This window comes from Leptonotus elevatus, chromosome 1, assembly GCF_054856555.1.
Source record: "Leptonotus elevatus isolate MCC_2025b chromosome 1, RoL_Lele_1.0, whole genome shotgun sequence".
NCBI classification, from domain to species: Eukaryota; Metazoa; Chordata; class Actinopteri; order Syngnathiformes; family Syngnathidae; genus Leptonotus; species Leptonotus elevatus.
This window is the reverse complement of record NC_141239.1, coordinates 9,178,014-9,193,751: the sequence shown is the minus strand read 5'-3', so window position 1 is coordinate 9,193,751 and position 15,738 is coordinate 9,178,014. Positions and strand designations below refer to the sequence as shown.

The following is a 15,738-nucleotide window of genomic DNA, read 5'->3' as shown; positions in this document are numbered from 1 at the left end:
CTTGGTGCTTCAATCATAATTGCCTCCCTTCAGGCGGTAACAATCAAATGTATCACACAAACGTAACACGCATACTGTGGATGTCATCAGCATTAAAGGGGTAGTCAACCCAAACATTGCCTTTACATTAATATGTTGTATGTGCCCCCACTAGGTTAAACATGACATTCTAAATAATATTGCATGTGTGGAATATGAATTAGGCAACAAAGCAACTCGTATTTATCCATCTCAGTGGGCGGCCATTTTGTCACTTGCTGCCGACTGAAAACGACATTGCAGTTGCTCAGGGCTCAGGTAATGACCAATCATAGCCAATCACCCACTTAATACTTGCGGAAATAGCAATTGAACTTAACCATCTTTTTGATGGTATATTCGCAAAACGATCAAACTTGGACGCCGTTGACATACATAGGCAAATAGCACATTAGCGGTGCTCATCCACCAAGTGTATCCTGTTGGGCTCATTTAGGCAAACTCCAGTCAGAGCCCCGGAGTTTGCCCAAAATTGGCTGCTTCAAACCAAAATGTCTGGCTTCCTGTTTAATTTCAAGCCCGAGTCCGTAAGACTACTTTGTACATTCTTTCATGATAGGCAAGCCCACTAAATTTTGTGTATATCAACACAATTTGTGTCGGGGGCAGTTTTTCTTGTTGTTTTCTTTTTACTTTCTAGGAGGCGCTACTGAGTGAGTTTTGGAGAGCTGCGTATGACTTTACTTTTTGCTACCATAGTGGAAAACGTTCCGACATACAAATAAGGCCTGCTACGTCCCCGCCGTAGGAATGGAACTCTCGTAAACCGAGGATTCGGACCTCCTATTTAGTGCGTTGTTATCAAAGGCAGACACTAATCTGCAAATCCAATAATAATGCAGCTCTGCTTAGCTTTTAGCGATAGTGGTTTCATGTCATTCGAGCGTTGCCTGAGATGAGCAACTTCTTCGCCAAGGTACCAAATTAGTCGCGATAAAGGGGTTTAATAAAAGAGTCCAAAGAATCTGGCCGACATATGATGATTTAGGGTACGAATGGCATTGAGGAAACGAGCGAGTAATTGACGTCCCTCTAAAAATTGCCGATACTGTATAAACCGTAAACATACCACTATGTGATCCCGGACAGTTAAATATCATTTGAAAATCATCGTACATTACCCTTAAAAAAGAAATGGTTTACAGATGATTTAATTTTGCCCTGAAATGCATCCTTAGTGTACATGTACATGCGGCCAAGACTCGCCTCAATGAACCAGGTTCGACGTATTCGTTCGGTTTATTTGGTCAGATGTATTTCTTTCAACATGCTACTACTTGGACCACTGTACTGCACAGTACTTTTGTATTTAGAGTGCTTTGGTACCATCTTGTGGCATTTTAGGGAATTTAAGGACGATCACAAAAAACTCAAATAGCTTCTTTTTTTTTTTCTGCGAATAATGGAAGCTAGGTTTAAAAAAAAATTTTGAATGGGTGAATTCATGAAATTACTGTACTTCCTGTTTTTCATTTGTTTGGTATTAATCGCCTGGTACTATTTGTAATACAAATATTTACTGTGGCTTTCCGACTGTCGTTTTCCTCGGTTAGTGATAGACTATGGTGCGTTATGATTTACGAATTCAGGTCACCACCGTACAGTTATTCCGCTGAAAGTTACGACATTTCTTAAATAGTGTGTCTTCAACATCACTTTATACTATAAAGGCTTTAGTCACTGATGATTGGCGTAAAAAGGTTGAGCAAGAAGAACACCACCAGTAGAATAGAATTTAAATGTTTTCATAGTAAGAGGAAAGTGTACACGCCCATGTGCATGTCGCAGCATGTGTGTGTACGTGTGAGTGTATGCGTGTGATTCACTTTATGATGGAGCGCCGTGACATAATAAGTTTCACAAGGGAACATACGGAGCACGGATCAGGACAAGTGGAATAGTTTCATATTTACAAACAATTTGCTTCCTGGAAAGGTCAGTAACTCTCATCAGAACACTGCACACCAGCATATACTTCCTTTATATCGCTTTAAACGTTTGCTTCTCCGACTTGCTTTTTATTTGTTTGTTGTGTATTTTTTACCATCAATTTTGGTTTCTGATTAAAGTGACTTTTCTGGAATGAACAAAACATTCATACCACATCTTCCTAAAAAGAACATATTTAATCTCATATATCATCAGATAGGCCACACTTCTTATTATAAAGGGACTTTTTAATTAAATTTGTTGAAATAAATGTATGCACTGTTTATCAATCCTTTATTAGAACATCAATTTTTTTTGTATTTTTTTAATATATATTTCTTTAGGTTGTGTGGTCTAATTTGGGTGATTTTAAAAATGCTTGAAAACCTCAACTAGATTATTGTTTATAGATCTAGTGTGGTGATCTCCACAAACCGCCTAAATATTGTGACCAAAAATCTATTGTTTGTATTTTAAAGCCTTGCTACAGGTACAGTGTAGTCAATGTAGTAACAGACATTTCCAGTGAAATTTGCAGGGCTGCGTGTTTTAGCACGCCGAGCTAAACTGGTTGACGTCATATCCTGAGTGAATATTTGCGAGACTGCGTCAGGCTGGTGGTTTATGTAAAATAAACCAATCAACAAGACAAACATGATGATAAGTCACGACACTACAGAAAACAAGTTAAAAAAAAAATCAAGAAGCTGTAAAATAAATGGGGGGGAAAAAAATTAAGTAAGAACCGCATCACCAAGTGCAAGTCAAAACGCTATTAAAAAAAAAATGCTTAGAACCTGCTGGGAAAAATCCAAAAACAGTTTCCCCACGCCATATTAATACTTGGGTGGGCCACCCAAGTAAACTGGCAACCACCCAAGAAGTTTTCAAGAAAATCTATTAAAAATTTCTTTAAAAAGGGGAAAAAAAACATCGCGACCGGATATACCGCATGTAACGTTAGTTCGCCGTCACTCACTTGTGGATCGCGAGGCTAGAGGACTGAGAACCCCTCCCCCGCCAGTAGGAAACACTGTGGGAAACACTGAACAAGACATGGCTCAATCAAGAACCAAATTAAAACCTAGTAAAGAACAACAACAAAACAAGCGAAGAATTATGTAAAGAACTAATCAAGAACCATTTTTAAAAAAACTAAGCCAAAAACCGAAACAGCGAAACCAATAACATCAGGAACTTGAAAAAAAACTTACAGCTAAGTCGAAACCCATTTCAAGAACCAAGTTTAAAAAAAAACATCAATTAAAAAACAAAACAGGATATGATTTAACAACCAGTTTAAGAACTAAGTCAAAAACCACAACAGCGGCCACATCAAATGAGCCAAGTCAAGAACCCAAAAAAGTCATTAAAAAATAAAAACAAGTCAACAACCATCCCAAAACACAAGCAGGACATGAAGGTAGTTGGTGTGAGAGCAGAGGAAGCAGAGTTCAGGGTTAGATGGAGGCAACCCTGAAGGGAAAAAGCTGAAAGGAAAAGAAGAAGATAAGACAGACAACAATCGAATAACATCAAAAAAGTTAAGAACTATTAAAACAAAACAAAAATCAGCAAATCAATCTAGAACCATGTTGACAACCACAACAGCCACATCTAAAGAGCCAAGACAGAACCATAAATAGTCCAGAATCAGTCCCAAAAAACAAACCAAGTACTCTGTTAAGGAAAAAGAAGACAAACAAGACCGGATCAAAAACAAAAACAAAAACCACATCCAGGGCCGCCCCTTCTTAAATGCAAGAACATGCACTGTATGTATAGCCTCATCATTCATGGGGGGGCCACATTTAAAAGTAAAAAAAAAAACAAATACAAGTGACCAAGATCAGTAAATCAACCAAGAACCATGTCGATAACTATGTCCAGAATCAGACAAAACTTATCAAGAACCACTGAACCAGTCATGAACTACAACATCAAAGCAACACTAAGGAACTTTCAGTTTATGTTGATTATGGCGGCGCCATATGGACGAAAGTGGTAATGTTATGCCTAAAGGAAGACCACATTTCCCATGAGGACAAGCGCATTTGTAGTTTTTGATCTCACGCCAGCGAGTGAAAGCCGAGCCAATGTTGATTCTTGACTGTCTTTCTATCCAAGTAGCTTCCCATTTTTCTTTTTTGTCTCCTCAGAGAAAACTTGTAGTATTTTGTGTGGTAGTGTTCCTACCATAGTGCCAGTAAAAATGATACAGACCCCCTCTGCTACCATTCAACTAGTTCTAAGTCGATGTTTCATCAGAAGAGTTGTGAAAATATTTTATTAAGGTTAAAAAGTTCCTGAGTGCTACAAAGTTGAGAACATCAAGAACCACAGTCAAACCATTCAACCGTGCTGTCGCAGAATGGATTATTTTATTGATTAATCGAATAACCTGACACATTTAGATTTTGTATTAAAGTGTATCACAAAAGCCTTTTTTCCTAATTACTGTTTATTGACAAAGGATTGTTATTAATTTCGTACTTTGTATTTGTAAAGTGATATGTTACCGGTTCGGTTATTGCTCTCCAAAGTAAAATCAGAGCATTTGGACATTGTTAAAAATAAAAAAAATGGCTCTAAACGATTACTTGATTATTAGTTGGCGGTTAATTTGATCATCTATTACTTGTTAATTAATTTTATTCAAGGAACTTGTTAAAAAACACACATTTTAAAAGACTGTCAAAAATCAAGGGGGGAACCATATAAAAACAGGGAAAAAAACAAAAGAGGGCAAGAATCATTGGATTAATCAACAAGAACCATTAAAAAAAAGTCAAATAGCATGTCAAGAACCGGTCAAAAAACATTGAATCTGTCAAGAAGCAGTGAAAAATGGTCAATAAAAAAAAAACTAAGAACCAGACGAGAGCCACATTAGAACAAGTCAAAAACCAAGAAACTATCAAAAACCATTTCAGCATCAAGAACCAGACAAAAACCGTGTCAAGAAAAAAACAAACAAAGAACCGATCAAGAGCCACGTTACAACAAAGCCAACATGTTGTCGGTCACGAAAGCGCATTTGATAACTAAAAGAAGGCCACCAGCCCACCAAACATGCTTTCTCTCCTCTCCGTCATCCAGCATGGACAACCTGAGCGAGGTCCACAGGCGCTCCATGGCGGCGGACGAGAACCCCGAAGATGGCAGCGTGGTGAGCAACGACTACTCCACCACGGTGGGCGCCCTCATCCTGAGTTTGGTCTTCCTGCTGGGCGTGCCCGGCAACCTCTTCATCGTGTGGAGCATCCTGGCCCGCGCCCGGCGCCGCTCCGTCACCACGTTGCTCATCCTCAACCTGGCGTGCGCCGACGGTTTCCTCATGGCGCTCACCATCTTCTTCATAGTCTACCTGGCCATGCAGACGTGGGTGTTCGGCACGGCCCTGTGCAAGGGTCTCTTCTACTTGTGCAATGTCAACATGTACGCCTCCATCTTCCTCATCACGCTGATGAGTGTGCACCGGCTGGTGGTGGTGGTGCTGCCTCGCAAAACCTCGGCCAGGCTGAGCAGGAAGATTGTGCGCCGCGTCATCTTTGGCATGTGGCTGCTGGTGGCCGTCAGCGCGTTGCCCTCGTTGTTGTTCCGGGATGTGCGGGAAGACAAGGATGAGCGGAACAAGACGCGGCACGTGTGCGCGCCCAACCACACGCTGCCTCGATATGTAAGCATCCTTGCAATGAACGCACCGGATATGTTTCTTCGTAAAACTGTCGGGCAATTTAGTCTTTGTTGAAAATGGTCTGTGTTTTGTAAACATTCACTGCCATTGACGGCTATAGACGTCAAAAATTCATTTGAACTATTTCTATTACTTAACAAGAGGATGAAAACCTAGAAAAAAATGTATTGTACATTTAGAACAGATATAAAATTCTTGATTACTCTTGAGTTAACTAGTGAAGTCATGTGCTTAATTACAGTTTTAAAAAATTATCGCCTGATGGCCCTAATTTAAAAAAAAAGAAAATATTATTAAAAAATTAGGGGCGTCAGATAATTTTTTTAAATTGTAATTAATTGCATGACTTCAATAGTTAACTCACGATTAATCACAAATTTTATTTTTTTCTAGGTTTTCATACTCTTGTTAACAAAAGTGGAAAAAAATGTGAAACTAATAGTAATTGTTCAAATGAATTTTTGTCAATGGCAGTGAATGAGTTAAAAATTGTTAAGTCGTTGACGGACATAACATACACTCTAAAAAAGAGAATTATTGATAACTTTTTTTTTTAATCACTTCAATTGGTAACACACGATTGAATTATGTTAGTCCAAAGCGAATATATTAAGTACTAGGGATGTAACGATAACGGTAATATCGTGATATCACGATATTAAAAACTGCCACAATATCGTCGTCGTCATGTCACGATATTAAAAACTGCACATCTGTTCAAAAAGTCAGATTGATTTCCATTTGTGCCGTTCTAGGACCCTTTGGTGGCTAGTTTTTTTTAGAGCAGTTTAATTTTCACAAGGCATGTTTTGGCCCTTCTATGTTTAAAATCCACGCTAATCATCAGATGAAGGGGAACGTAATATGCTTGTGAACCGAGTCAATATGTGGAAGAGCTCAATGTGTGCGTGCATTAGAAAGTAAGCGCCCCAGACGAGAACAGCAATAATAATACAGTACAGATTTGGCTTAATTTAAAAACAATTTTAAATCTCCCTTTAACTTCATCACTAAAAATTTCAGTCAATATTTCCTCTCACACATCATGCTTCATTGATGTTTTTTAAGCGACGTTTTTTTAAACAAAAACGTGTAAAAAAAAAAAAAAAAAAAAAAAATCTATTTTTATTCGATATGTTGATTATACGTAATGATTTACCTTTCAAATGGGTCAATCTGAGGGTTAAACACGTTTTTGTTTTTGTTTAAAAAAAATAAAAAAAAATTCAGACAAATTATACACAATCTAGTCACTCTAACAAACTACCCGATTCATGATGTTAACAATAACTATCACTGCTTGCAGGTGAGGTTTCAGTACTCGCTGGAGACGGTGCTGGGCTTCATTCTGCCTTATGCCGTCATCATCACTAGCTACGTGCTCATTATAAGACGCCTGAGACAGACCAGGTTCCGGCGGAAGGTCCGCAGCGAAAAGCTCATCCTGGCCATCGTGGTGATGTTCTGTCTCTTCTGGTTGCCGTACCACGTCATCAACATGATACAGGTTTGCCCCGTGATCGTCACACCTCAATGGGTTCATCTTTTGAGTGAACGCTGACTATGTTTTGATCTGGTCCCAGGTGGCAGCTGAGTGGTACTCGGAGGGATCACCCAGACGAGAAATGTGAGTATTCAAAAAAAACAAAAACTGTATATCGCAAATCGATTCTGTGTTTCTTTGCGTGAATGAATCGAAAAGACGTCTTTTGCAAAAGCAAGTGATATCAACAACTGTGCTTGTTTCGTAAAACATTTTGCTTATTTGTCTTGGAAGATGTTACGGACTAGGGGTGTGAATTGCCTAGTACCTGGCGATTCGATTCGTATCACGATTCATAGGTCACGATTCGATTCGATACCGATTAATCCCGATACGAAACGTTAAATTGATCATTGCAATTTTTTTTTAACTCAAATTTAGAAAATACTAATCAGTAAACTTGTACATGTTCACTATAAGATTTGTATGAAAATGTATTTCTTTATCTGAAAATTCAGGTTGCAGTCTGTTTCATGTTTGAACGGCACTGAAATAAAATATTAAGGCTTAATGTTCCATTAATATAACATTCTTCCATGCTTAATGTGTGAATCCTAACCCTAAGTAAGACGTTTTGTTGAATATTCCCATAAAAAATTGATGTTTAAAAATCGATTCGGCCTAATATTGAATCGATTCGAGAATTGCGCGCTGTAATATCCTGATATATCGCCGAATCGTTTTTTTTCTAACATCCCCTATTACGGACCAAACTAGTTAACTTGGTTGTGCATTTTATACACTGTTAATGTTTTAGAATAGAGCGATGGATTTTAAAAGTTCTTAAACCCGAATGCTCGATTAATTGCCAAAATTAACAAATTGTTAATTAAAATATTCGTTTGTTGTAGCCCTGAATGGAATACTTTTTTTTACTGTATCCTGATTACATAACACCAGCACATCGAGTCCATTGCTCCAAAGCTTGGTAGGCAGTCATAAGCGTTTTCACAAGCATCCCAGAATTTAGCCTTAACGAATGGTTCGTTCCGTATCAAAGATAATCTAATACTGTCAACAAAACAAACGCAAAAATTTAACACAATAATCCATTTACTCTCTTAAACTAACCTCATTTGAGTATTTAGACTCCCTTCCCTAACGTCAGTTAGCTTTTTGACCCAGTGCGCCGCTCACCTTTGACCTCATGACTCAAGCAGCTGCATCTCCTCCCCACAGCCTGGACCACATCTGCAAGGCGAGTCGCGCCGTCACGTCGGCCCTGGCCTTCATCAGTAGCTGCGCCAACCCCGTCCTGTACACCTTCGCCGGCAAATCGTACATCAAGAAGAACGGCTTAGGCTTCATGGCGCGCCTCTTTGAGGGGACGTCCCTGGACCAGGCCGGCACCAAACGGGGTAAAGACGTGACGCTCAGCAACGTGGACTCCAGCACGGCCTCGGCGACGGCACAAAATGGACGATGAAGGAACTTAAAATGGAGAGCACACAAATTAAAATGCATGTGGAACATGTAGACATTTGGTTATGGAACGATAACCAATTAAACGCTGACTTTTTTTTTATTTTCACTTGATTCATTTCCACCTTTTGTGCGCTGTGATCTATGCCAGAGGGACAAACAATGACGGGCAAATTAGAGACTCTTACCCTCGATGGCAGACGGTACACTTAGTCAGCTTTGTGTTTATCTGAACTGCCCCACATTCAACACAAAGTAAAATAGTGTGTAAATAGACTATTGTTATTTTTGTATATGCTGAATAACGTAGCTACTTATGACATTTTTGTTTAGCGGTGTGCCGTGAGATTTTTTTCTAAATAAGTGGAATTGGCCCAATACATGTTGGGAAAACTTCACTGCACTGAACACCGACTGGACACTGTAGCTAATCAAACCACCCGAAATACATTTGTGTGTGATATAACCTGGAGTTGTGTTAATAGTCGGGGTGTTAGAAAAAATCGATTTGCCGATATATCGCGATATTACAGCGTGCAATTCTCCAATCGATTCGATATGCGGCCGAATCGATTTTTAAAACATCAATATTTTATGGGAATATTCAACAAAACGTCTTACTTAGGGTTAGGATTTACACATTAAGCATGGAAGAATGTTATATTAATGGAACATTAAGCCTTAATATTTAATTTCAGTTATTTCAAACATGAAACAGACTGCAACTTGAATTTCCAGATAAATAAATACATTTTCATACAAATCTTACAGTGTACATGTACAAGTTTACTGATTAGTATTTTCTAAATTTGAGGGGGGAAAAATCGCAATAATCAATTTATAGATTCGTATATGTACAATTATACGAATTATAGGTACAATAGGTACATTCATCTTCCAAACCGCTTATATAGAGCTGCGAAAAAACATTTGCCCGCTCCTCAAATTCTTAATTTTTATTTTTTTTTGCAGCTTTCCAGTGGTTGAAATGTTAGAAATCAGAGCTCATTCCATCAGATGCAATTCATTTTCAATGACCGTATGGTAGTTTGGCCTACCCACAATGCACCACGCCTCTACCCATAATGCACCGTGCAGCCGAGATGCACGCTTCGCTTATTTTGATCAGATTCAAACCTAGACTTTGAGTATGCCCACGGCATACTATAGTTTAAAGGAATACTTGATTTGAGCCATTTTCAACAGTAAGAAGTTATTTTGTCTATAATTAATGTGATAACTTAAATTGTTTTTTTCATGACCAATTAATACCTTCAAAAAATCCACTTGCTGTTGACTGAAGATGACATCACCTGTGCTCAGGAAACGGGCAATGACCAATCACGGTTTAATTTGCTGACCAAACCCAGAAAACAGGCGAGCCATGATTGGTCTTTACCCATTTGATATCTACAGCAAGTGGAAACACATTAAAAAAAAAGGTATTCATTGTACATGAAAAATAATCATGACACCAGCATCAATTCTGGCCAAAATATCACCCTTTTATGCTGCTGAAAATGTTTTGCATCCCGCTAATTTGAAAAAATTAAATTAATCTAGTGTAATTAAATTGCATTACTATTTTTTTAAGTTGACAATTCTAATTCCAGTTAACCAGAAAGCAATCATGTAGGTTTTTCCCATAATTTAATTATAAAATTGTCAATTTGATTCAGTTACTAAATATGCAAATTGATTCAATTTTAATATAAACTCTTAAAATGTGCTTTGCATTTAACAATTTCCTGTAGCTGGCCCAATTGTGTGTGTCCTGTCAGTCATGCAACAGATCACAAATCAAACTTGACACATGTTTAAACACAATTTCAATTTATTTTTTTTATTTCACTGAGGTGCGCGCACAAAACTCAAGTCTTAGTGCGCAAGACTGCAGTTTTTAATAGTGGAAACAAAATGAAAATTGGCATTCACGATTCATCTAAACTTACCTTTTCCTCCAGATTACGGTACAACTTTTCCTTCAAGTACAAGTATGTTAAAAAGATTTGGCCACTTAAACTAAACATTTTATATTATTGTCTTGAGTACATGAGGGCAAAGTACACAGTATAGAATTTACCAAAGAGCTGGATGTCCATCAGTTAAGAAAATAGATTCACATCTTGTCAATTTTAACCCAAAACACAAAAAAACTCAACATTGCATTACACTTCATGTTTAAGATGTAAAACTGGAGGAACTCGAGTCATATTTGATTTAAAATCTACTCAACATACTGGAGCATCGTGATCTCAGGAACATCACCTAAAAATACAAATGTACATGTTAAAACTGTAGTGTACATCCAATCCACACACGTGGTGCAAAGGGCAGTAAGAGAACTCACCTCACTAACAATGGCAGGGTCAAGAACCTAAGAGGGGGAAAGAAGGGGGGGGATATGTTTGCATTAGAAACGGTTCAGTTTAACACATGCACCACCTCAACGCCATGTGAGGTCAAACTCGTCAGTGCAGTGAAGAATAATCATCAGATTCAGCTGAAACACGGACTCACATGCAACTCATCATTCAATGTTTGACCAAGTAAGAAAAAAAAACCCCGACATTTTGATTGAAAGACGACATTTTGTTTGGCTAATGTCCAAATAGAACGCTATGGCAGGTGGCGCCTTACAATATAAAATAAAATAAAAACAAACAGTGCTTGGTAATCTAAAATGAGCGGCCCTTTACCCAAAGCTCAACTAGTTCACTTAGTAAGGAACTGCTTCACAATTTAAAAGGTTCAATAAAAGCTGAAATAAACCACTCGAGCTTAAGCTGCCATCTTGCTAGGAGCGGCATGAGAACCACGAGGTGGGCTGCCAAGGCAGGAAGCTCGCCAGTAATTCAACACGGAAATGGCTCATGAAACGCACAAGTACACTACAAACAATTAAACGCTATTTTGAGAAAAAAAGGGACGGTGCAAAACTTTTACCTACCGTGTGAAAAGTGTTGAACAGTCAGTCAACATCACGGCCGACCACTAGCATCAGCAAATGATGTACAGACTAGAGAGAGAGACCGCGAACAGGGTTACCGCTCCTTTTATGTGGTTATCAGCGTCACGTGACTCCTGCTCCCGCCCACACACGGAACAATAAAGACTTCCGGGTGTGGAGTGGCGTTCTTCCGGCCAGTTTAATAATAATAATAATAATAATAATAATAATAATAATAATAATAATAATAATAATAATAATAATAATAATAATAATAATAATAATAATAATAATATTATGTTTTTGCATAGAATTGACAATCAATAAAACCAGTTTGTTTTCCTCTCTATTGTCCTCCTCTTCACTCCATTAGGAAAACTGTATTCTTCTCGTAATATGCCAACAAGTTTGTAATTTTATTTTGCTACCTTCTTCCTGAATCAAGCTGCACAAGCTGTATAAGCCGCAAAAGCACAAGCTGTATGACGATGAAATAGTTCACAGTACTGCAGTAGAAAGAAAGAGGAGGGCCCTTGAAATGATCATGATAGATTAAGTATTTAGATGTGTTTTAAAATTGTTTTTATTATATTTTAGGGCTGGACGATATGGCCAAAAAATAGCATATCTATGTTTTTCAGTCATTCTGGACGAGATTTTAATCGATTTTAATTTAAGTAATAAACCCAACAAACATATTTAAAGAAAGTCAGATTTATTAAAAAATAAATCTTGTACAAAATGTTCAGACAACAACAATGCATTCTGATTTTGAATCATGTTTAACGTAAACTTAACTTTCATATATTGTACATAACTTGCCTAAATGCCACAATGAAGTAGTTAATAACTATTGTAAACATGTTTTGTAAACCACCCATCCAGTATTTCTGCCAATTGTGCAAAATTACAACTTAAAATAACATAGGGAGGAATATAACAGTTTAATAGTCAGGACAAGTTGTGATTGATTCAAATTAAACTCTTACCTTCCTCAATTTCTCGACTTAGCAAATTTTCAAATTATTGGTTTTCAAAATGATGAATTAACCTAAAAAAATGTTGATTCTTAAAATGACGAATTAATCAAATTCATTTGATTTTTTTGCCCAGCCCTGGTAGGCTATATAGTTCCCATTTAAAAATTCAAATTAAATATTTTAATAATTTGCTCAATGTGCATTTAGATTCTTCTGTTGTTTTGTTAAGTCGTTTTTAAATTGTCATTAATATTGTATTGATTGTGTTCATGGAAGTGAAGATGTTTTGTTCCTTTTGTTAAAAAAAGATTAAAAAAAAAGATAACTACCTAAAATTGCCACTACTATTATTTAATTTAATTGAACTAAAACACTTGTTATTGACAAGCAGAAATACAAAAAAATAATAATTTGAAGTTGAGTTAAAGTACCGGTAAGTACTGGAATTGTTGTTGTTTTTTGTCTTGTTAAATTGTGAAATAAAAAAATGAAATATTTCACTTTATTCTCATTGTTTCATTTATGTAATTATTTATTCAATGGAAACAACATACTTTTGTTTAAAAAGAAATTCTCAGTCAGTTAAAGTGGACTCAAAAGTGCTTTCCTTTATTATAAGCAGGAGACACAAGATGACTCCATTTTGGATTCACTATGTGTTTGTTTTATGCCAAAAGGACGTCACACTAGAATGTCTTTGTATAAACTGTACACAAAAAAAAAATCAAAGGCACTATACATCATTTAAAATCAAACCTTTACATTACAAAGTTGATGCCAAAAGTGCACACTTGTGCGACATGGTGTCAAATCCACAAAAAAAACCAACAGACTTAGTGTTGGGATGTCACGGCACAGAGCAGGAAGTGCTTTCCAAGTCTTCACACTATTTTCTTGCGTATCTCCATCTCCCTCTTTCACTCTTTTGGTGCTTTTCTTGTTCCATCTTTAATGCAACATGCTTAAAACAGTCCTTTGGCCTTCTTTAAGTTGACCTGCTTCCACCCTGGTAGACGTTCGTATTCGTCCCTCTTCATCTCCAAAGCCTCCTGCGAAGTACACGCACACTTGCCAGTTAATGAGAGTATATGGCAAAGTGAAAATAATAACAGCGACTGTAACTCACAAAACAGACAAAATGAAATTATGAAATCATTCTTTTTTTTTTGTAGCGCTAAATCCTCTTTCATTATATTACATAATTATATTATTAAATTCAAAATAGAACATAGAAATATTAACTACATTTGAAATATTGTACATAAAAATATTGTTAAATAATAAAATACGTAAATAAAAAAAATGTAATGATGTAAAATGTAGTATATAAATATTAACATATATTAAACCAGTAAATATAAAAAAGCATACATATCTATATCCTAAGATAGATAAGATTATATTAATTACATCTTCTAATACATTTTATTTGACTTACACGTTAAATGCACAGTGACTGTCATGATTATTTTTTTTTTTTAATGAAGCATACATTTGTAATCCTTTTTAATGACATTGCAGTGTTGTTCAAGAAAAGTGTGAGAATTCTTGACATGCATGCAAAAACATCTCTGTGGCTCGTTGCTATTCGTCATTCATGTGCTTCATTTGCCATGCGTCAGTTCATACACTGTAACAGTGATGCATTCATTCATTCCTCGGAGGAAAGTGAACAGTCAGGAAGAACAAGAGTGTTTTTATCATACGGTATGGAAGAGGATAACGCAAAGAATGCCAGGAAATCCATAGCTGCAGACGACCCACAATGCAACTTCCCCTCGTTTAGTTCTTATATTTCAAGGGTGCTCATCGTGCACAGAAATGTGACTCAGCAGTTTGATAGCTTGAAGGGTAATCTTACCTCAATGTACCCTAGCAGTTGCTCTGAAAAGTGAGAGTTTAACAGGGTTGGGAGGGTTACTTTTAAAATGTAATCCGTTACAGTTGCAAGTTACCTGCTAAAAATGTGGTTAGTAATGTAATCCAAGTACCATAATATCAAAGTAATGTAACTGGATTACTTTTGGATTACTCCAATATTGAGCATGCTTAAAACAAAATAAAACTAAATATCGTGCACGCGCTCTCTCTGTCTCTTTCTCTCTGTCCTTCTCTCTCTCTCTGTCTCTCTCTCTCCCTCGCCCTTTTTCGCACTCTCTCTCATCGTAGAAATTGTAATCCCCATTTTTAATAAATGTACCTGTAATCTGATTACATGTTTTTTTCCCTGTAACTGTAATATATTACAGTTAGATTGTTTTTGTAATCTGATTACGTAACGGCGGTACATGTATTCCGTTGCTCCCCAAACCTGGTGTTTAATAATAAGGAATTTTCATTGCGATGTGCTTCTGCATCTCAAAATGTGTCTGTGAATGAGCCTCACTGAATTTTACCAAATTGTGACATTTTTACACAGTTTTACACAATACATTTCTTTGTTTTTTTTAAATTGCACGATGGCGATAAAAAAAAAAAAGTTTGGCAGGGTTGTTAATAACACTCTTCTCTGTGTTGTGCCAAATCTATAAGACATTTGTTTTCACTAAAGGACTTTAATTGTGCTGTAATTCCTCATCCTTTGTATATTTTGACTCAATAATATTAGTGGCCTTATTATTAAGACACCTGGGATTTGAACTAAAATATGAAAAAAAGCACGATATTTCACCTTTAAAATGCAATGGAATTTGACTGATGTTTTTAAAGCGGAAGTCAAACCCCCTAATTATTTTTGACAATAATATGTTCTATGCCGCCTCACTAGTCTAAATATGGTATTCTGGTTGATATTGTGTCAGTGGAATATGAGTTAAGCAGCAAAATCCAGCCGTTTTTATGCATCTCAGGAGGCGGCCATTTTGCCACTTGCTGCCAACTGAAGCTGACATCAATGTTGCTCAGGTCTCAGGTAACAACCAATCACAGCGCAGCTTCAGAAAACAGGCGAGCTGTGATTTGTCGTTGACTGAACCCTAAGCAACATTGATGTCATCTTCAGTCGACAGCAAGTGACAAAATGGCAGCCCACTGTGATGGATAAAAATGGCTGGATTTTGCTTCATAACTCATATTCCACAAATGTAATATTAACTCATTCACTGCCATTGACGGCTATAGACGTCAAAAATTCATTTGAACTATTTCCCTTGACGGCTATAGACGTCAAAAATTCATT

At 36.9% G+C, this 15,738-nt stretch overlaps 2 protein-coding genes and 1 long non-coding RNA gene across 9 annotated transcripts in view; 1 reads left to right on the top strand and 2 right to left on the bottom strand.

Moving 5' to 3' along the window:
• The first annotated feature begins 1,840 nt into the window (after positions 1–1,840).
• On the top strand, positions 1,841–9,835 carry LOC147180616 (leukotriene B4 receptor 1-like). The gene is made up of 5 exons (XM_086076785.1): positions 1,841–1,974; positions 5,068–5,647; positions 6,972–7,172; positions 7,249–7,292; positions 8,388–9,835. The coding sequence occupies exons 2-5, from the start codon at positions 5,069–5,071 to the stop codon at positions 8,632–8,634; spliced, it is 1,071 nt and encodes a 356-aa protein (XP_085932911.1). The 5' UTR covers positions 1,841–1,974; position 5,068; the 3' UTR covers positions 8,635–9,835.
• Positions 9,836–10,451: 616 nt separating this feature from the next.
• On the bottom strand, positions 10,452–11,685 carry LOC147180615 (uncharacterized). The gene is made up of 3 exons (XR_015094901.1): positions 11,581–11,685; positions 10,981–11,007; positions 10,452–10,898 (listed from the first exon to the last, which is right to left on the bottom strand). It is a non-coding gene; the product is annotated as an uncharacterized LOC147180615 (long non-coding RNA).
• Positions 11,686–13,142: 1,457 nt separating this feature from the next.
• svilb (supervillin b) overlaps positions 13,143–15,738 on the bottom strand; it is a 42,982-nt gene continuing 40,386 nt past the window's right edge. For 6 of the 7 annotated variants that reach the window (XM_086073327.1, XM_086073270.1, XM_086073299.1 and 3 more), the window contains one exon: positions 13,143–13,609. In XM_086073327.1, coding sequence (XP_085929453.1) covers positions 13,523–13,609 — 87 coding nt within the window. In that variant the 3' untranslated portion in view covers positions 13,143–13,522. Of the gene's footprint in view, positions 13,610–14,421; positions 14,445–15,738 lie in introns of all 7 variants that reach the window. The other variant, XM_086073290.1, reaches the window with a different exon arrangement.